The following is a 22,815-nucleotide window of genomic DNA, read 5'->3' as shown; positions in this document are numbered from 1 at the left end:
TCTGTTCTTGGGCATCCTTTCTCAGTAGATAACTTTTGTTTAATTTTCATGTGAAGACCCTTGTTTCACTTAGGTCAGTATGACAGCAGTTATTATTTTTTTTCGTTTCGTGTAGCAATTTTTTTTATTCGTTTTTGTAATGTTCGCTCTCATCGTTGATAGCCCATCGTAGGAGAACGCTGTATTAATTATCTTAGCATTAGGATAGTCTTCTTAAGGAAGTTGGTTACTTGACCTTCATCACCCCATTTAAGCTTGGTGAATCGATTCAGATTAATGAGTACTTTTTCTGACATACTACTTATTGTTGATCTCCTAATTTGCCAAATATGTCAAAACCTAATCACCGAGGCATTGTAATATTACAAGAAAAGGAAGAATTACATATTTTTGGCAGGTACCTTATTTCAAATGTTAAAATCTCAAAATAAATTAGGAAGTATAGATCAGGGTTTCTTCTTCCCTAGAGATCAATACAGTCCCGATGCTTTATGACCGTAATGTACCTACTCTTTACGAAGGATATTTTACCTTCAGATTTGTAAACCCTTATGGCCAGCTGTTTCCATATGCCAATACTTGTAAGCTGCTGGGAACGCGGACTTTGGGTCTCATTGATAGAATATAGTGAAATGGATCCAGTAGGATAAGCTGAAACCTGGTAGGCAGAGATCCTCAGATGACCCATTGCTAAGAAAGGGAGTCGTCTGAATTTACAAGTCTTTGATAAGAGACCAGGAAACCTTACTTACAGTGATCTTCCTTTGAAGAAAATTCTGTGTTCTATTTTCATCCCTGGTCCCCAGGTAGCTTTCCCAGCTCTTTCCATGAATATCAATACTTATTTTTGTGGAAGAGATCCAGTAAGGTAAACTGAAACCTGATAGGCAGAGATCCTCAGGCAACCCATTACCTAGAAAGGGAGACAAGATTTACTGTACTAAATTCCTTGACTACGAAACTGGGAAACTTCCTCAAAAGTGACCTTCCTTGGATTCTATGAATTGGAAAACATCTGTTCTTTCATTTCCACTCCTGGTCTTCAGTAGCTTTTCCTAAACCAGTTATGATGAAGATTTTTCTAAAACTACTTAATAGTGACATGGCAAATATCTAGTTACAGTCTGGCGGTCCTCTTGTGACATTTGGTCTTGTTAAACCCCTAATTTTCTAAGAGAGCAACTTGATTAATGCTACACTTAGACATGAGCATTTTTTAATATTTATCCAAGTTCCCTTAAAAAATTTCAAAATGTGGCTAGGAAACCTATAGCCTCAAGAATGCTCCCTTTCCTATTTGTCCTATTGCAAGACAATCTGAACACCTTGACTCAACCATTCGAGTTCCTCTTTTGATAGCATCTTTAGCCTATGAAGATTACTTCCCAATGGCAAGGAAGAATTTCATAAATGTCTTGCTACCTTAAAACTATTACTGTATACTTTGTGGCTACAATGTAGCCATGTATCAAGTCTAGCAAAAAAAAAAAATTGTATGACAGCTCCAAGACAAATAGAAATGTGTATCCTAGGAGAGTAGTCTCTCCTTGACTTCCTTGCCTGATCATTTTTAAATTACACAGTGAAAGTTGGCATGCCACCTTGAGAGAAATCCAAGACTGTGTTAGGAATGGTTAGTATGGCTTTCCGAGTCACTCTAGCCACGGTCCTTTTCTTCATCTGCACCACCCTTGAATAAGAACGGAATGGATTATGGAATTTAGGTGCTGGTGCTGGGAAATATGAGGTCATTCAGAGCTGAAAGGCAAATTGAGAGTAGAGAGGCTTGAAAGGTAACAGGAGGAATATCTTGCAGTTGCACTATGAAACAATGGCTAGGAAGATGGAAGAAAGAGAATATGAATGGAGATGCAGCAAAAAGAATGAAATGGGTTGCAGCTAGGGCTGAACGGTCACTGCAAAGAACCTTATGTAACTCCTACAGTTCACCATTGCAGTGCACTAACGGCACTACCCCTTTATGGGGAGCCTTGAATAGGGTGAAATATTCATAATGACAGACTACCCAATACCTGAGGTAAACAAATGAAAGTTTTTTACCACTTTCATACTGTTGCTACTAAATTGAAGATGTATCTAGTAAAGAAGACTTCCTACCTACTCACTTCCTACTTATTTTTAAGTAATTTCATTATATATAGGCCCCAACTACCTAGTTAAAAATAGCTGGGATTCACACTGACATTATTGTGAATGAGAACAGAACACAGAATTTAGGTCAACGGCCAATTGCTGGGACCTATGAGGTCATTCAACACAGAAACATAAATTGACAGTAAGGAGGTTTAAAAGGTGTAACAGGAGGAATACCTTGCAGTTGCACTCGTTAGGAGATGGTGGAAAGTAAGATGGAAGAAGAATATGAATGGAGGGAAAGTAAAAGGAATAAGAGAGGTTGCAGCTAGGGGCTGAAGGGGCACTGCAAAGAACTTAAGTAACGCCTTCAGTGAACCACATAAGGTGCACTGAAGGCACTAACCCCTGTGGGGATTATGTATAAGATGGAATCATCTGATAGTGAGTTTGTCTTGCTGCTTTTTATATCCAGTTCATAATCTTCACTATCATTCACATATCTAAAGGTAGATTGATTTTCATCATAATTTATTCAGAATGCTACATAGATCTGTGCTAATAATGTAAGTAAATCCCACTCAGGAAATACACATCTCTCACACCAATAGAATGCCCGAGAATCGAACTCGCAGCCACCGAGGTGATAGGCCAACACCATACCGACCATGCCACTGAGGCTATATAAGCATGTTGCAGCTACATTCTCTGTGTAGGAAGCTTAGTGTTGACTTCATCCCTTGTGGACCAATGTAAGAGGTAATTGGCTTTGTGATATTTTCCCTTTACCAGTAAGTACGAAACTACCAACAGTTAACCCCATTTCAGTGTTTCAACTAATCATTCAGTATTCATGATCATTTAGGAACCTTTAATCTGTGGACTCAAAATATTTCCTTTTCTTTGTCCGATGACAGAAATACCTGTTATGCCTTTCAAACTACTACTAACGATTCATGACATGAAGCCCTGAGCTAGCAACTTCTTCACCACTCCCAAACTACTACACCTACTAAAAATGACAAGTTTTAATCAATTTGTATTTTTCATAACTAACAAACCTGAGGTCTTAACATTAGGATAAATAACTTAGCGCCAACTGGAAACCGGTAAAGTTAAAAAATTGTGTACGCAAGGGACTATTGGCATCTGTGCTTGGTCACGAGTCATGTGGAGCCACCCACATACCCCTTTTTAGCTCGTGATCCTGTTAGTTAGTTATTCTTCCAACCCAGGTTAGTTGTTAGAGGGGTGGTTAGAGGTGGGCCTTTGTATGTTAAGACCTCAGGTTTGTTAGTTATGAAAAATACAAATTGAATAAAAATTTGTCATTTGTTCATATACGAAACAAACCTTCGGTCTTAACATTAGGATAGACTTACTTTCGGTGGGGGGCAAGTACTATTAACCAACTGGAAGTTTGCCACCTTTGATAAGTTTTTTGGATAACAGTATTCTACGAAACAACTGACCAGTATTTCAGAATCTAAGATATACAGTAGTGCCTCAGGTTACGAAATTAATCCGTTCCGAAGCGGCCTTCGTAACCTGATTTTTTCGTATCTAGAACTACGTTTTACATGTAAATTGCCTAATTCGTTCCAAGCCCTACTAAAACACTACAGTAAATTTGATAATAAAGCTAAATTGAGCAATAAACAATGAATTACAACAATTTGGACCATTCAATACTTAACCTAACCGTTATTGTACAGACGGCCAACGAAGAATTGGTATAGTTTCTTAATTAATTGTGCGTTGTGGAAATATTGCCATATGCAGGTGCCAGATTATTTACTTAACAATAAATAATATTTCCTTTCAAAGGTGCTATACTTTAAATAAATTACATTAGAACTGAGTAGACTTATTCAATGTATTAAAGATAATTATTTTGCAAAGTAAGGAAAATATATACCGATGGGTCCACGATTTCTAATTTTATTCTCAACTCTAGCTTCGTGACAGCATACCGAAGATTTTGAAGTTGGCTTTGTTGCCACTCGAGTCTTGACTCAACGTATCGTACTGCACTGGGGTGTTGTCATTTCGTCTCCTACAGCCGATAAATAATACATCAAGGTGTTAACATTCTTTGAAAACGATTTTTAGTTAAACTAATTTTGTCCTTTGATCAATAAAATAATTTGCATGACACATTTAGTGGGCCTAAATTGGACTTCTGATTTTCCCACATGATTTGCCTAGGTCTATTTTCAGCAGGATACTCTCGGATACGTAATATTAATGAATATTTAAATCAACTATATTATATATATATATATATATATATATATATATATATATATATATATATATATATATATATATATATATATATGAATAACTTGATCACGAAGTATATAGAACATGATGCTATGTATAAATAAAGGTTTTTTGCCACGAAGGAAAAAATGAAAAAGCGAGATAGCCAAGTACTTTCGGTCCTGTTCGGACCCTTTACTGAGGCAAACTGATTTTACAGAGGACAACATAGTCAATAGAAGGCTTAATAATTATCCAACCTGACACTACAAGATTAGCAATAAGGGCGATTTCACTCTACAGAAAGGAGGAAACACCTGAGGGTAACCACACCTTGGGGGACACACGCAGTAAACAAGTTATTCTTCCAGAAAACAGTACATTTTGAAAAAACACAGAAGCATATACAATTTAATATCATGAAATTTACACAAATTTTCCCAAAAAATTATTATTAATGGGAAGACGAAAGAAAATATAAATATATATATATCGAGCAAGAGAAAGAGGAAGAGAGAATATCGAACCAAGAGAGAGAGAGAGAGAGAGAGAGAGAGAGAGAGAGAGAAATAATAACTATATACATGTGGGACTAATTTATTAGTAGTTCATTTATTTTAAGTAGTTCATTTATTTTAAGGCCTTCATAAAACATCTTACAAATATGTGGGTCCAAATGGTACATTCCCAGACTAAGATTTAGGTTGTTTTTATTAGTGATTTGTATATTTGCCAATTCCAGTAAATTTCTTGAAACAATCAATTAATACAATGAGATTTTTCACTCAGATGGATAAACAGTGCATTTGAAGTCTGGGCTGTTCTAACTGAATACATATGCTGCTTAATACGTACACATAAATTTTTACTTGACTGACCAACGTAAAACGATAGGCAATCCTTACAAGGAATTTTGTAAATGATGTTGTTATTTGTTACGGGACTATTCTTAATTAGCATATCTTTAATGGTATTGTTATAAGAGAATACTACATTAACATTAAACTATTTAAATATTGATTTTATGGTTTCAAATCCACGAAAGTAAGGTAAACTAAGTACATTTTTAGGCATATCTTTTTCATTAATAGCAACACTATAAAACTTTTTGTGAGCTTTTTGATAACATAAATCAATTAAATGAGGTGGGTAGCAGAGATCGTTTCCTATCTTTTTTATGTATTCTATTTCTTGGTCAAGATATTGTGGACTCGTGATACGCAAAGCGCATAGGAACGTAGAAGAACAAATTTAAATTTTAATATTAAGATGGTGGCCAGAATAAAAATGTACGTATGTTAAATTATTTGTGGGTTTTCTATAAATACTGAATTTGCATTGGAAAGATTCGCTATGTATTAATACATCTAGGAAAGGGATGACATTGTTATTTTCGATTTCAACTGTGAATTTTATGGATGGCACTAAATTATTCAATTTAGAAAGTAAATCATTTACATCGATACCAACAGATAAGACTACTAAGATATCATCGACATATCAGTACCATTTTAAGGGGACAAGTGTGATATTCGGGAGGTGTTGTCTCTCAAAAAATTCCATATAGTATAAGTTTGAAAGGAGAGGTGATAAAGGGTTACCCATGGCCATACCAAATATTTGTTGGTAATATTCTACATTAAAAATAAATCTGCAATCACAAATACATAACTTAATCAAGGAAATTATGTTTACAAAAGGCCTATTGACTCTGTGCTAGAATATTTAAGTAATGAACTTGTACTGCATGAATTGCCTATGTCCGTTAGTCACATAATTTCCTTGATTTAGTTACGTATTTGTGATTGCAGATTTATTTTTAATGGAGAATATTACTAACAAATATTTGGTATGGCCATGGGTAACCCTTTATCACCTCTCCTTTCAAACTTATATATGGAATTTTTTGAGAGACAACAGCTCCCGAATATCACACTTGTCCCCTTAAAATGGTACTGATATGTCGATGATATCTTAGTAGTCTTACCTGTTGGTATCGATGTAAATGATTTACTGTCTAAATTGAATAATTTAGTGCCATCCATAAAATTCACTGTTGAAATCGAAAATAACAATGTCATCCCTTTCCTAGATGTATTAATACATAGATGATCTTTCCAATGCAAATTCAGTATTTATAGAAAACCCACAAATAATTTAACATGTACATTTTTACTCTGGCCACCATCTTAATATTAAAATTAAAATTTTTTCTTCTATGTTCCTACGAGCTTTGCGTATCATGAGTCCACAATATCTTGACCAAGAAATAGAATACATAAAAAAGATAGGAAATGATCTCTGCTACCCACCTCATTTAATTGATTTATGTTATCAAAAAACTCAGTTTTATAGTGGTTGCTATTAATGAAAAAGCTATGGCCCTAAAAATGTACTTAGCTTACCTTACTTTCGTGGATTTGAAACCATAAAATCAATATTTAAATAGTTTAATGTTAATGTAGTGTTCTCTTATAACAATACCATTAAAGATATGCTAATTAAGAATAGTCCCGTAACAAATAACATCATCATTTACAAAATTCCTTGTAAGGATTGCCCATCGTTTTATGTTGGTCAGTCAAGTAAAAATTTATGTGTACGTATTAAGCAGCATATGTATTCAGTTAGATCAGCCCAGACTTCAAATGCACTGTTTATCCATCTGAGTGAAAAATCTCATTGTATTAATTGGGGTGATACCTCGGTAATTGCTAGATCTAATGATTATGTTTCAAGAAATTTACTGGAATCGGCAATTATACAAATCACTAATAAAAACAACCTAAATCTTAGTCTGGGAATGTACCATTTGGACCACATATTTGTAAGATGTTTATGAAGGACCTTAAAATAAATGAACTACTAATAAATTAGTCCCATATGTATATAGTTATTATTTCTCTCTCTCTATCTCCCCCTCCCTCTTTCTCTTGCTCAATATATATATTTATATTTTCTTTCGTCTTTTCATTAATAATAATTTTTTGGAAAAATTTGTGTAAATTTCATATTAAATTGTATTTCAGTTTTTTTTTTCAAAATGTACTGTTTTCTGGAAGAATAACTTGTTTACTGCATGTGTCCCCCAAGGTGTGGCTACCCTCAGGTGTTTCCTCCTTTCTGTAGAGTGAAATCACTCTTATTGCTAATCTTGTAGTGTCAGTTTGGATATTAAGCCTTCTATTGACTATGTTGTCCTCTGTAAAATCAGTTTGCCTTAGTAAAGGGTCCGAACAGGACCGAAAGTACCCTGCTATCTCGCTTTTTCATTTTTTCCTTTGTGGCAAAATAAACATATATTATATATATATATATATATATATATATATAATATATATATATATATATATATATATATATATATATATATATATATATATATATATATATATTAATCTGCTTTATTTGACTATTCCCGTTATTCTTGTTGTATTAGCCATGTTCGAATTTCTTCTTATCCTTTTCATAATTGCTTAACATAATTAACTCAGACCTGGCTATTCAAAGTCAAAAAGCAATCATAAAAAAATCAAACGAATATAATTGTCTTATTTTTTATCGAATTCCTTGCGTATCATCCTGTTTCATTTGGACACCTTGGAAAGCTGTGGGAGTCAAAACTGACGAATACATTAAGAAAGGCTTACTTTCCTTAAAGCTTTCTTAGGTTGATCTTTTTGTAGCTATTCATTTCTTCTAAATAGAAATTAATTCAAATTAGTTTCACATTTCACCTGTATACCTACTAGACCTAATTATAAGTAGCTGAAAGGATAAGAAATATGAAAGGTGACGTTCTCGTTTAAGTCTATTTCATATGTTTTTTTTTTTTTTAAGAAAAACCTACTGCTTTAATCAAGGGTTGCTCTTAGACGGCTACAGGGTGTAACACGAGTGTATGCACATATTTTGTGGAATGAAAGATAAAAGTTTCTTTGAACAGAAAATATTTTATAAACATGCATTTTAAGGCGTCCGTTGTCGGTGAGGGGAATTTTAAAATAACCGTTATCATTAGTGATGCTTTCACGAGATGGAGTTCGTAGTGAGAAGTCGGATCTAGTCACCTGAGATGTAGAAGAGAGCAGAGGTGGCGTATAGGAGTGATGGAAGGATTAGGCCGATGTTAATAAAGTATCTCTCAATAAAATGTATTCTTTAGGTTTTGAAGAAAAAATGCATGCATCATTGAAACCGTTTCCCTCCCTATCCGTGGTATTCACTGGCTACCGATAAAAAACAAAACAAAACAAAAAAAAAAGAGTAAGCCTAACTGAATCTCTCATCCATCAAAGATAAGTTTGCTTATTCATTAGACAACTATCAAAGACTTCAAGTGTAGATTTAAAAATCTTTCTCTCCATCTAAAGTATTCATCAGACACCAGTCATAAGCGTAAAGCTAGTCATGATTCCTGGTTCAGCAATGACGTGACGAAGCACTAGAATTCAAAGTTCACAAATGAATGTTGCTCAGCAACATTTACACTACTGTATTGTCTTACTCTCATGTGGTGCTTCGAGGTGTTCCACCTCTAGGCCCATGTTCTAAATTTTGCCGTCCTTTAAACAATTTTATTCATCTATGTATGATTCTCTCCGGTTTATTAAGCTTTCTTGATATCTCTCCAACAGGAACTTGCACCGAATGCAGTGCAATATTTATCTCGCTCATCGAGGGATGTTTCTTAGACCGATAAATGACACATTGACATTAGATTCCCGTGCACATAACATCAAAAGCAATAGAGTGAGGTCGCCTGGTTCACACTGTTAAGATATAGTTTTTTTTTCTTTTTGTTTTTAAATTTGATAGCATTTTGTGAGATTCCAATATTTTCTGTAAAATTTAACAAATGGAATAGTTCAACTACCTTCAACTTAATATTGAAATGATAATTTAAGGACTATGTTTATGTGATACTACTAGTGATAGGTGTCTCCTATCAATTTGGTAATGTATATCTATGGTTGTGATATGACGTTTTTTATCACTTCGTTTCGTTCATGTCAATTTTGCTATATGGGAAATAGTTTTAGACAATAACAAAACATAATGATTTCTTCCATCTTTGAAAAGAAAAATAGATAAATAAGGCATGAATTGTGCGTCAGGCAGGTGAACGAAAAATTATGAAACTCTGCCACGAGTTTTTTGGTCGATAGTACCTGTAAATAAAGTGTATTAGTGTACAGGTACAAGAAATAGTGTGTGCACATGTATGTAGTAAAATGTGGAACCTTACCTTTCGAGTGAGGCGATGCCTGAAAATGGCGACAGAGGGGGAGGACAAATGGCAGAAAACATGAACACTTAACTTTACGAAAGACATTTAAAAATGGCAGAAAACATTAACACTAAACTTTACGAAACACATTAACACTTCTTGATTATCTCCATCTTCGTCTCCATAGAAATCATCCTCTTCTTTCTGTGAACTTCAGCAACATTCTTGGGACCCATGGCTAATAACGTAAGTCATCAAGTTCACACACAACACGATAAAGTAACTTACAGTACAACGAAAGCGAAATCACTAACACGAATTTACGTTAACAAACGAAATATATGTGAACGAACGAATTCCAATTGTATACAATAACGCTGCCGCAAAAAATGTTCAAGCATCGCCTTTACATAGAGGCATGATGGGACAGATACTGACCAATAGGAGAGCAGGATCTTACTGCAGTGACTAGCATCAGGAACCAATGGGAGAGCGGGAGGATGGTGACGCGCCAGTTTTAAAATTGTTCTCGGCAGCCTGGGCGAATCTCGGACTTGCCCTTTTGCAACTTTAATTATTTTCGTACACAGAAGCAAAAAAATCTTCGTCTTTCCTTTCATAACCTGAATTTTTCGTACGTAGGGACTTTTGTATGTAGAGGTTCCACATACGAATATTATAGTCAGACTTCTGGGTTTCTACACAATGTCATAGTTCATTGCCTCTGAGGAAGATAAGAATATCTGTTCTACTAACAAACCAATGTATCCACTTATGTAGGTTTGTTATCATTCTTCTCCCCCTTGCTAGAGAGGAATGTCTTGCTTCTGATATGTATCTTACACTAATGATCACTAACAGTATGGCTACTTCACTCACCTGTATCTTGTCTGTTCCAGCTTATGAAGGTACTCTCTTCTTACTGCCCAAGTAAAGGAGAAAGAAATTTGAAAAGGAAAGAGACCAGTTATCTCATCCATTCCACATTCATACCATCATCTTAGACAAGATATTAACTGAACCACAAAGGGTGCTGGATGAGTTACACAATTTGTTGAGCAGCCACCAAAGGACCCAAGGAAAATGTGTCAAAGGACCTCTGGGCAACATCCTTTATGTACAGGGAATTGAAAGTGGTTTACCTTAACAATGAACCATCTCTCAAAATTCAAGTAACAGACTCCTCCTTAAATTGCTCAATATGAGGTCATTCCTCTCGTTTCTGTTGAATAAGGCCCTTTGGCACTTCTTTCCTGACTCACCCTGTCCCAACGAAAAGTCTTTGCCCAACAACATGGCAAAGAAGTACAAGGTTCTGACAGAACCTTCCCATTAAACGTTCAAGGAAGCGTCAGAATTCTTTATGCAGAACATGAAAATGGTTTGATACAGTCACGAACCAACATTCATGCTGACTACGTATCTCAAATTGGTCTTCCTCAGCCTCACAGGTTTAAAGCCCTTTCTGCTAATGATAAGTTGTTTTGATCTTTTAAGCAACTTCAATCCTCCAGAATTTGATTCATCAGTACCAGTTCCTGGAACTTTTCAATAGCTTGTAAACTTGGATTTCTAGACCATTTAGGTCTTCAAGACTTCCACTAATTTAGCCTATTAAACACCATCCAAATACTTGACCACCATATATTATCCCACTGATGAGCCAAACAGCATGCTGTATTCCATTTTAAATTGTTCAAAACTTACATTCTCACATTTGGTACTGATTTTTTATATTAAAGTATGGCTCTCCAAAAAATTCTCACATATTGCTGTGGATTTATTTAAATCTTAAAATTTAAAGGCTACTGCCATTAATTGAACTTTGTAATTTTTTAAATTTGAATCCTTTATCTGGTATTTTGGTTTCTCTGCTTGTTGGGTGTAACTGAGGAGCATTGCAAAACAAGGTCATGAGCTTATCATCACTCTTCCAAAGATGAACATTGGCAAATCACTTTCACAAAGATTAACTACCCTTTAAAAAATCTTTCCCATGTTCATTTAGAATCTGTGCTGACTCAGCTCAAGTCCAAGACATACTAGATATGTCTAGTATGTTACTCATCCTTGGTTTCCTTCCTTACAAACAACTGCAAAACACAGACAACTAAGCATTTACATCAAGTTAACAAATGGTTATCCTCCAGTTCCATACACAAAGCATGTTTATATTCTGTCCAAGAGCTGTGAAAGCTTTACAGTTGTTTCTGGCTTTGTCTTCAATTACAATTTTATTCAGGGTTATCTCAGATCCAACAAAATGGAGTAGTTCAGGATTCACAAGTCTGTACGCAAATTGTTTCTTCTCCATTCCCAGCAAACATGCAACACGATAGAAATGCAAAAAACATGTGTTCCCTCTCCAGTCCTTGCATAAGGCAGAGGGATAAAAAATTTCTGGAAACAATACATATACAAGCAGTCAAATTTAGCACAGCTCTCTCATCCTGTCCAGCTCATACTCTTGGATGTAGTAACATACTACAAACAGTGTTTATTCCAAAATGGAAATTCATCAGGTTTCAGTATGCCACTCCTCTTTTCTCATGACAAGTCCTCAAGTCCTTCCGTGTTATTATATTTGGCAAAACTGTTAGTGATAAAGCTTTCAAGTATGTTCATGCAGTAGATTTCAAGCATCTATGGATTGCAGGGCATACTTTTGAATGATGGGTGCCTCAAATTTTACACAACGATGTCTGCCTGAATGGATTACCAACTTGGCATATATTGTTCTCGAAAACAACTTTAATTTTTAGTTTTGAAAACAAAAACATGTTCACATCCACCCTATCAACATGATGTTCAAATACACTGTAGAACAAGAGTAACCATCAATTTAAGTTCTTGTCCAAGTAAGTTGTCAGTAATAATGAAGGGTCCTATTGCTAAGTGATTATCCTTGCTCAAAAACATGAGGAATGTAATACATGTTGTTGTACATTAAGCTAGCCTTATGACAGGGCTCTTGCTCATAAAGCAGCCCATAGGATGTAATACACAAGCAGCAAAGACATATCAGGCTAGACTGGCAATGAATCAGCTGTTCAATATCTCCTGGATTGTGAATACCATCACAATGGAAATCAGTACTATTCTAATTACTTTTGAGAAACAACCAAACTTGTAATCTATGCAAAAGCTACCAACCTAAAATAAGTTTCCATAAAAGTTGAGGTACAGACTAAAAATCTGATCTGTTAAATCATCAAATAAGTAGAAGTATAATGGGGCTATATATTTTGCTCTAAACATTAGTCAATGAAAAATTCTCCAATTTAAGGATATTAATTAAAACAAGATTTCTAAAGCTTTCAAGGTATTTCTTTAATACCAAGAACAGTGCAGCTAAACTAACACAGGTACACTGGTAATTTTTGAGGCACAAATCAGTAATTTTTTTTCATCAAAAATGATTCAACACAAGTTCAGTAACCAACTTAACTATCAAAAGAACATAAATTACATGGGCACTATACTCACTTAAGATCTTTCCTCTTAGCATGAAATAGATATTACCAATTTGTCCTCTGCTTTTGTCCCTGTAGAGACACCTTCAGTTAATCAAAGAAAGCCAGTATGCTTGAATTTCATGAAGGGATTTTATAAAGGTTGAATAAACTCTGAGAAATAACCCTGGTGCATTATGAATACATATGTTTGTGTATACCATACTCACCCTCTTTGGGATTTGTATCTCTACTCAAGGACAAAATTATACAAAGTTTGAGAAAAACGAAATTGTGTACATAATGGAAAAATGATGAACTGTACAGCCTTAAATATATGAACAAATACACTCAACATTTTGTAAAAAGTTGGGAAAAAATTATGGTACAAGTTGCTATTAGCAACTGTAATTTGTAGAGCAACTGAGATCATTTACCCAGCATAAATAAGGTGGGCTGCTAATTGGAGGCTTTGTCTTATGGATGGTTGGTGATAACATGGTCAATAAAATTATGAGGAAGTTAATACTATCTTAGAAAATTGCCAACCCATTGTCAATGATCCATCATAAGATGTAACACATACTGGCAGCAGATGCACAAGATATGGGCAGAAAAGTGTCTCAAGACTTATTAGCACCTATAGTGACAAGCATTAAATTTCACTGTTAATCCAAGAAAATACTTTTATATCAAATTTCATCACGGGAACCTGTACTGTATTGCTTAAATATGTATAGTATTGCAAAATTTGACCATACTACAAGTCAAATGCTACATTACAACTACAAAACTCAAATACATACATTACTTGAATTGCATTGTGTTTTAATTTAGATATGTGCTAATCAGTCTATGTTGAGGATACAAAATACTGAATGATTAATTACATGACTAGTTAAGCCACTATTGTGTAATGATGAATGAGGCCTCCTGAAATGTACAAAAGCTTGTCCAAAAGGAACACTTTCAAGCAAAAGGTTTCTTGAAAATAATGGCGACGAGATGAAATTTATACAGACAATGGAAGAAAACACAATATACTTTTTGTACGTTGAAGAACAGAAGAAGAAAATGAACAAAATACCTTACTTATAAACAAGACTTCCAAAAATAGCATGTACAGCACAGTGAATTTGGCATATAAATACAACTTTACTCCCTCTCCTGGGCTTTGTACATAATATTTGCAAAGAGGTTCTGTACGAACAAACAGTATCTCATAAACAATGTGTAAGTAACAAGACCATTATATTCATCCAAAACCCTATTATATCTTGACCAGTATCGGAATCATATTGTTCATATCATCATGAAAATAAATACCTGTGAATATGGGAACCTGTGATGTAAACAGTCTACAAAACACTGTCCATGAAAGTAAGATCACAAAGGCTTCATAAGGAGACAAAGATAAAAGGGGAAAACACACAAAAAAACTGAAAATTTATTACAGTATGCTTTCAAACTGGAATGAATGTCTGATCATGGTAATCTGACGTTTAGGCTTTCCTTATTCAAGACTGTATTGTCATAACGAGTGCTTAATAAAATACTGAAAATTAAAAGTTCTGGTTCATCTTTGGTCAGACTGCTGCAAACTGGGGTAATTGGATAAATGAAAGGGAATGCAGTGTCAAATATGAAAATAATTCAATTTGGCTAACACAAGCCAATACGGCATTCATCCTTTTATAAAGTAAATTCTATTTAGAGAAGTCTATTTGCCACCCACTAAAGCCAACATGGCAATATGGTGAAGAAAACACTCTAATGGACAGGAGGTCCTTCAACTGCCTCCAAAACTATAATGAAGGAAAAACCCAATGCACAACTCGTGCATCTGAGCTGCTAACCTCTCCTTACGAAAAAATTCTACAATATGATTCTGCATATGTATTCTATATTTACACCGCAATAGCCAAGTTTTGTATTATAATTAACAAAAATATTTAACTTCTGAAACTCAAGCAAATTTCTCTGGAATCTGAGAAGCAAGTGCTTCTTTCCAAAATGCCCAACTTCAAAACCCATCATCACACCACAATGAAGTTTAATCACTTTAAGGAGCATCACACACTTACTCCTTTGGTGGCAGACTTGAAGCTAGGCTGAGGAGGATGTCCACACTCTCCTCTTCCGTCAACTCCCCTGGCTGCAAGTTAACATGACATCAGTTTCAAAAATTTTCTATTTCGTATAAGGAGTGTCTTGAACTCTTAATCCCTTTCTCTACCATTACTCTCTTTCCTAGAAAAATGGCTCAATTTTTTTTATAAGTACTGCTCAAGAAATCAACTTTTCCAAGAGTACAAAAGTTAAAATCATTTAGTTTTAACATAAGACTGGGAAAAAATAAATAAAAAATCAAGAGACAGAAAAATAAATGTCCTTAAAGTGTGGTAGAAATTAATCCTACCTTTGGAGCTACTGCTTTGGCTGCCCCTGATGCCTTGGTGCCTGCTGCTTTATTTACTCTTTTTGGCAGACATCGTTTGCATATATACTCCTCCTCTTCTATTACGTCGGCTGAAGTCAGGCCTACACAAATGTAATGGAACCAGCCCTCACAAGCATCACACTGAACCCAATCTACATTCTGTCCTGTAGGATGAAAGCACCTAACTGCTGCACATGCTTCATCATTGTCATCATCATCATCATCACTAGGCGTACTCTGTACAGCTCTTTTCTTTTTTCCACAACCTTTTTTCTTTACACCATCTTTGTTAGGCATAAGGCCTTCTCTTTTCTTTTTATCTAAGCCACCACTTAAACCCATTCCAGTTGTTGGTTGAATTCCTCCTCCCCCTCCCCCTCCACCAGTTCCAGCTAATTTGGCAATTGCCTTTTTCTTAATAATTCCTTTAGTTATCTTTCCATCTGCATTTAAAGCTCCAGGCTTGATGAGCTTTGTCTTCTTTGTAGGAGACTTTTGTGGTGATTTTGGCTGCATATCTTCACTTCCTTCTCCTTGTGACTTCCTCTTTTTTGGAACTGCTTTTTTAGCTTTATCTTCATTAGTGTTACTTGTTGAATTTAAGGACAACAATGTGTCTTCTAGCATAGCTGGGGGATGATTAGCTGCTTGCAAAACTCTCCACAAATGGATAGTCTCATCAAGACTAACTTCAAGCAGCTCTCCTTCCACCAGCAAGTCTTGAACTTGGGACCGAATATTAGGTGAGAGAGTAATGAGGGGACCATTTGGATTTTCCATAACACTTGCTACAAGGCGACTCCATCGGGCCTTGTCAATTTCTGTCTTCTTCTCTCTGTTTCCCTTATTACTGGAATATGCATGTTCCCAACTACCCTCTTCAGATTTTTTATTTGGTTCTTTTTCACTATCTATCTTTGAATTATCTGCACGGCACTCTTTGTCCCCATCTTCACTCATCAAAGAATCATCATTTGTAGAATCTTCTACTTCCATTTTTTCCTGCAATGACACAAAAATAAAATCAAAATCTTGTAAATTCACTTTTTTTGAACAATGACAAACTGTAGTTTGCCACAACATGAAAAGCTGCAAGTATGAAGAGTCACCAAAGCAATTTTTAATCAATTATGGAGAAAACTTCCTTAACTAAACAACCTGTAGCAACAAAGTTGACATGGCGCCTTTCATTAGCAAACATGTAGCAAATACTAACTTGCACTAAATCACAGAAACTATAAATATATAACGAACAAGCATTAACATTTATACAGAGTAAAAGTATCAGTACTCTGCATGAAAAGCAGTTATTAATCAACAATATGAAAATTACCATTGTACATAAAATTAAAAAGTTTACAAATATCAAGTGCATGTTCTCGATACATTCTAATGGAAAAGTTTCTTGCACCTCACCTAGCATACAATAACTCTCTTATGTCATTCACCACAGACAGGCATTTGCAGCTTCATACAGCTACCTCCATCATAGATGTCATAATTAATTTTCTTATTTACTCCAAAAATACTTACTTTAAAAATTCTTACAATTAGCTTCAGTGACTAAATTTAACAACCCTATTAGTTTCATTTACTGACTGGGACTGATGCAAAAGGTTCTTTACAGCAATCCTTTGGCTCCAGCTATGGCTTCAGCTACAGTTTTCCGTCTTACTTTTCATATTTTCTGAAAGGGAGGTCCCTGGCAGATGCTATATACAGAAGATCTTGAGTTGACAGAAGAAACAGAAGAGGAGGTTGTAGGAATTATTGAAAGATGTAAATATATAATTAAGGAGAGAACTGAATATCCATGCAGGTAAAAAAGTAAAAGAAATGTACAGCTATGCTCAGAACTGATGCTACATACACGACTGCCCGGGATTTAGTTCAAAATTCACTAATTGGCAACGTAACATGTCCCATATTTATCTATTATTTTACTGTGACAACACGATTACTGCAAACAAGGCCATATGTTCCATACGAGTGAAACCTGTCATACATTTCAAAACAAAAAATATTGTGTAGCCAATATTCAGAATAAACACTTACGAAACATTTTCAAAACTTTCGTTCACTCATCACTGATGCATTCGACTAAAACGAAGTCGTCATCACACCTCAGTTCAATTGTTAAATAAAAAATGAAAAAAATTATTATATCATTAACATTACTTCAAAAGCAATCATAAAACTGGAAATGTAAGTGTGTAAATACAGAAGTAGAATGCGCCCACTGATATCATGAGTGGAGCGTGTGTGACGCAAACATTTGATTGGCGATGTAACAAGAGCCACCTGGTGTAACATATGTAAGTCTACAATGAGTAGCAACAATGAAATTATCTTGAAAACATTTATTTTCAAATAATAACAAATATTCCGCTATGTAATTATTCTTTTGTCAAAGCCAAGATTTGGTTCCTAGATCTATGTATGTTAGATTTCTTTACTTAACACTTAACATTCACACTTCTCTATATTAACAATTTATGGCCAGAAAGCAAATTAGGTTATCTACACGCCCATCAAGTTACCTTATTAAAGAGTAAATTAGGCATCAAAAGCGAGCAGAAGGACCTTTCAAGAAAATATTTTAAGCCACTTAAAACTACAAATGCTCCATACGCCTTGATATTAATACTAATAGATATTTCGAATAATAGCCATCTTCTCCATATAATCAAAATCATCTTTTATTCCTCAAAGAACAGGTAACCTCTACCGATAAATTCATTAGTAACAGATTACTACATCTCAGAAGACTGAGATTATTTTTTATAATTGATATTCCTATTTTATTCCTAAAAGAACAGATAATCTCTACAAATAAATTAATTAGTAACAGATAACATCTCAGAAGGGTTAGATTATCTTTTAGGCCAATAAATTATTTTGCAACACACATTCAGCTTGAACACAGCCTAAAACTTCAACATTCAAAAAAATTTTGTAATTCATATTCCTATTTGAAAATGTTATGACTGTTGACCTAATTGGGTCTACTGTTATAATGTTGCAGACATAGTTATGTTGACCAGTCCAAGGAGCATGTTAAGTAACGTGTAAAAAAAAAAAAAAAAAAAAAAACAAAAAAAAAAAAAAAAAAAAAAAAAAAAAAAAAAAAAAATGTTCAAATCACAGATTATGAATTATATATATCAATGCATAAAAGGGATCATATCTATATAACCATAAGGAAAATAGTGCTAACTGTTAATTTGCAAACTTTTCAACATGTATGACATTAGAAATGGAAAAAGGAAAAAGTTGAGTCTGAGAATCTGGACGATACAAAATGAATCATGTCGCGTCAATGTACAATCATGAAAATGGGTCTTGCAGAGGTTGCAAAGGTGTGTGGGCGTGAACTTGACAATCTGTATCAAATTTATCAAGAATAGAAAATGTAAATTATTAAAATTTTCAATGCCTTAAAATATTTAAGTCAAGAGCAGCTAAGATCTCCAAGACTAAGATGGTTAAGATATGTGATGAGGTTTGAAAACATAGTAGATGTGCAAGAGGGGCCCAAAAAACTATTCATAAAATGGTACAGACAAGGGTCTGCACCTTTAGGTACAGATGATTCACCATGAAATGCACTAAATGGAAGACAGTGGAAAGAACTAATTTCATGTATGTACAACCATGTAAAGGGAAATTAAATTTTAATGTGGGATTCTGGCTATCTGTTCCAACTGATCTATTCATCCTAGTTACTCAACTTCACTTAACATTGGTTTTTACTCTGAGGCTTAACTGTGACAACTCGGACCACAAATACTGTTTTAAAACGCCATCCGAGTGTGTTTTTTATCACTTCAGATATAGGGACTACACAATGAATTTCAAGTTTTTACTGTTTGCTAAAAAGGAAATCTGCTTACTTTGTAGAAAACAAAAATGAGAAAATCTGGTATTTTCTGAATATTCTAAATGAAAAAAGTGGGTTTTATGATTAATTGCAAACCAGACAAGTTGAGTAACATGTGAAACTTAGTGCAAGACAACCCTTCAGGCCTGCCTGTGAGACAAAAACTTTAAATGCCATGGTCAGGTAAATTGAACAAGTGCCTCCAAACTCCAAAGAGGAGATGAAAGTTCACTGATAAAAAAAAATGAAGTTTCTAACCTTATTCAAAAGGAGAGTATGGATACAAGGTAACTCATATTCACACAAAAACACACTACACCATTTTCACAAACTTAGTGGCTTTAGTCTAAATCAAATTGTTTTCAGAAATTCCCTTCGTTGATCCAATCAAATGGTTTTCAGAAATTCCCTTCGTTGATCAAAGTTGACAGGGATTGTCTGCTTTGGCAGTTCTAGGTCACAGGCTATACATAGAATGTTTAGCTTTAACTGCAACTGGTTAAATTTTTATTCTTTAAAGTATACACTGCACACACAAACTGGCAGGTATTCAACTTTTTTGCCTAATATCACATGTTCTTGGTAAAAGCAACTTTGGACATTTTTTTTTTTTAAGAACCTACACTGTTTTTTTCCATCTGTCCATCCGCTTGTGGTGTTTTCGCATGGTAACACTGCGTCCCGGTCTTAAATAGTTACGCTATGTGTAAGTTTTAGATAAATAAAAGGACATCAGGGTGTACATTTGCAACTGAAAAGTGTTTTAATAATTTACAGTATGCGAATTACACCGTTAATATTCGAAATAAGGTTATTATTATTGTTGAATGTAAGCTGAATGTAACTCTACAGCCCGGGACGCAGTGTTACCATACGCAAACACCTCATGCTGGTGGACAGATGGGGGGGGGGGAGAGAAGTCTAGTTCCAAATCAGCAGTGGCTATGTATATTTCCATTATCTCTTTAACTTACATTTCAAGCATGCAAATACACCACTGCTAATAAAACTAAAAACTTTCAGTATTGGTGAAAAGCTATTATGGCATCCTAAATTATGCAGAGAATTTGTTGTCACTATAAGGAGAAAATGTTCCAAAAAGATTAGCACAATCTCCATTGACTCAATCTCGTAGTTATTATTTGGAACACAAAGTAAAGGTTGCTATTTTTTCCAGAAATACTTTCTTTAACAACTCCAAAAAGAAATTGCCATTATATGTGGTATAGTACTATGTACACCCAAAATAGTCCACGCAATACTTTACCTTGATTTCAAATGTCTGAAAAATATTGAGTGGTATAAAGCATAGGTATTTCTTAACCAGAATTGCATTTCTAAGCATTGCCACAAGACTTAACCAACTATTTTTTCCCCACAAACTATTTTCTGAACGAATTAATGAGAAAAAGCTGGCTACTCACTTCATCTCGTACAGCTGATGATGTGGGCTTATGCTGCTTGGCCTGGGCTTCTATCAACTTCTGAGAGAAAACAGACAGCTTTCCAAGTGCAGCTGTGAGTTCATCAGTTTTCATGAGTTTCCTTGCTCTGTCTTGCCAAGACATTCCTCTTTCAGTTAGGCACTGAAGAGCTTCTGCTTCAGGTAACCTATCAAGTAAACATCAAAACATGTACTTTTTCAAAGTAAGTAGCATGATTTCACACAAGATATCTGATGATACAAACTTCCACAAAATAAAAACATAGTCATCATACCTGACAGGCAACTTCTGCAGAGCTACAAGAAGTGACAGAATGGTCTCCAGTCTTGGCCGTCGGGAGCGTTCACATGAAGGACACAAAAAACGTCCTTCACTACTTAGCTTTACTTTCGTGCGATGAGATGAAGGGACACATCCAGCTGAAGAGGAGTTTTTATATAAATATACTTAAGTTCTTTTTCAGTTCCATTCAACATTTCAATCTAAACATGGTATAAGGAAATATAGATACAAAATCTGTCACTAACACTTCCACTTACAATGAAACAAATCAAGGCATAGAGAACACGTGAGCATGTTTGGTTGTGGTGCTTTATGACAAATGCAGAATGTAGCTCCCTCCTGCACAGCTTCACCATCACGTTTGTTTCGGTTGTGAGCTCTTAGTGCTCTCATGGCTCCCAATTCTCGTTCTTCACATTCCTAGTTTATGATATGGTTGCATTATGAAGAGACTAGCATGCTAAAAATGATAAGCATATTATCCAAAGAAATATACACCACTAATCATCAATACTGTACTGAAAAGGCACTCAAATGTTTTAATAAATGGCATTTTACTTGATTTGCCTGTAACCAATCTGAAATTTCCATTTTAGCTTCTCTTACCTTGAAAGCCTTCACTACTGTAGCAGGGTTTGCAGTATCTTCAAATGATATATCTAAAAGCTGTGCTTGTTGTTGCTGTGCAGACATCTCTTCTCTTTTAACTCTCTTACGCTTCCCCGAAACTACGCCTATATCTGTCCTTGGAACCAATACCTGTAGGGAATGATTTCCAATATACTATTACCGCTGCACAGTGTGAAAGTTACATCAACACACAAATTGGTTTACAAAACTTACATTCGCAATACACAAATGCTAAATAACTACAGGCAGTCCCCGGGTTACAGCGGGTTCGGCTTATAACGTTCCGAGGTTAAGGCGCTTTTCAATTATATTCATCAGAAATTATTTCCAGGGTTACGACACGTTCCAGGGTTACAGCGCCTACAACGCTGATCTGGCACAAGAAATATGACAAAAAATGCAAAATAATCAATATTTGAAGGTTTTTATTGGATGAAAAATGCAATAAGAATGCAGTTTACATAGTTTTTAATGCACCCAAAGCATTAAAAGTAAGGTTTTCTTAGGATTTTTGATGATATTCCGGCTTACGACGCGTCTCAAGAATGGAACCCCCGTCGTAACCCGGGGATTGCCTGTATTAGTAATAAACATTCAGTGCTAATGTATCACAGAAAAATATTCCACACAAGTAATGGTAACAAAACCAATAACTGTTATGAAAGTTATCCTTTACCCAGTTCTCAAACCATTATCGACATGACTACTTACTAGCCAGCATAAGAACATGCAAATGAAACTGCCCAGACTTGAATACAAATAAAAGTTTGCAAACTATTTCTAGTATTAATAATGTTGGCTTGGCTTCCTGAACATCTCAGTGGATGAAAGATTTTTACCACTATGAAAGCCCATTTATAATTATTCTTAAGTTCAATCTAAATATTAACAATGGTTTAAGAATTAGTATGCTCAAAATCTCACCTTTCTTACGGTAAAGAAACTATGCGAGTACTATTCTATATAAAATCCCACCTTCCCAAGAGAAAATATACTTTTTTTTAACATGAAATAAAATAAACCAACACTGACTGACAATACCTCTAATAGTGTAAGATGTGAATTCTTCTTCAAAAATGTTCGTGCTGTCTTCTCTA

At 34.9% G+C, this 22,815-nt stretch overlaps 1 protein-coding gene across 2 annotated transcripts in view; it reads right to left on the bottom strand.

Moving 5' to 3' along the window:
- Nucleotides 1-12,894: 12,894 nt before the first annotated feature.
- LOC135222886 (lysine-specific demethylase 5C-like) overlaps nt 12,895-22,815 on the bottom strand; it is a 59,679-nt gene continuing 49,758 nt past the window's right edge. For both annotated transcript variants that reach the window (XM_064261252.1, XM_064261251.1), the window contains 7 exons: nt 22,760-22,815; nt 21,695-21,847; nt 21,346-21,508; nt 21,081-21,225; nt 20,786-20,972; nt 15,461-16,483; nt 12,895-15,196 (listed from right to left, as the gene is read on the bottom strand). The exon at nt 22,760-22,815 is cut by the window's right edge and continues 263 nt beyond it. In XM_064261252.1, the coding sequence (XP_064117322.1) occupies nt 15,122-15,196; nt 15,461-16,483; nt 20,786-20,972; nt 21,081-21,225; nt 21,346-21,508; nt 21,695-21,847; nt 22,760-22,815 (1,802 nt within the window). In that variant the 3' untranslated portion in view covers nt 12,895-15,121. The remainder of the gene's footprint in view (nt 15,197-15,460; nt 16,484-20,785; nt 20,973-21,080; nt 21,226-21,345; nt 21,509-21,694; nt 21,848-22,759) is intronic.

This window comes from Macrobrachium nipponense, chromosome 8 (assembly GCF_015104395.2).
Source record: "Macrobrachium nipponense isolate FS-2020 chromosome 8, ASM1510439v2, whole genome shotgun sequence".
NCBI classification, from domain to species: Eukaryota; Metazoa; Arthropoda; class Malacostraca; order Decapoda; family Palaemonidae; genus Macrobrachium; species Macrobrachium nipponense.
This window is presented reverse-complemented; position numbering and strand designations above follow the sequence as displayed.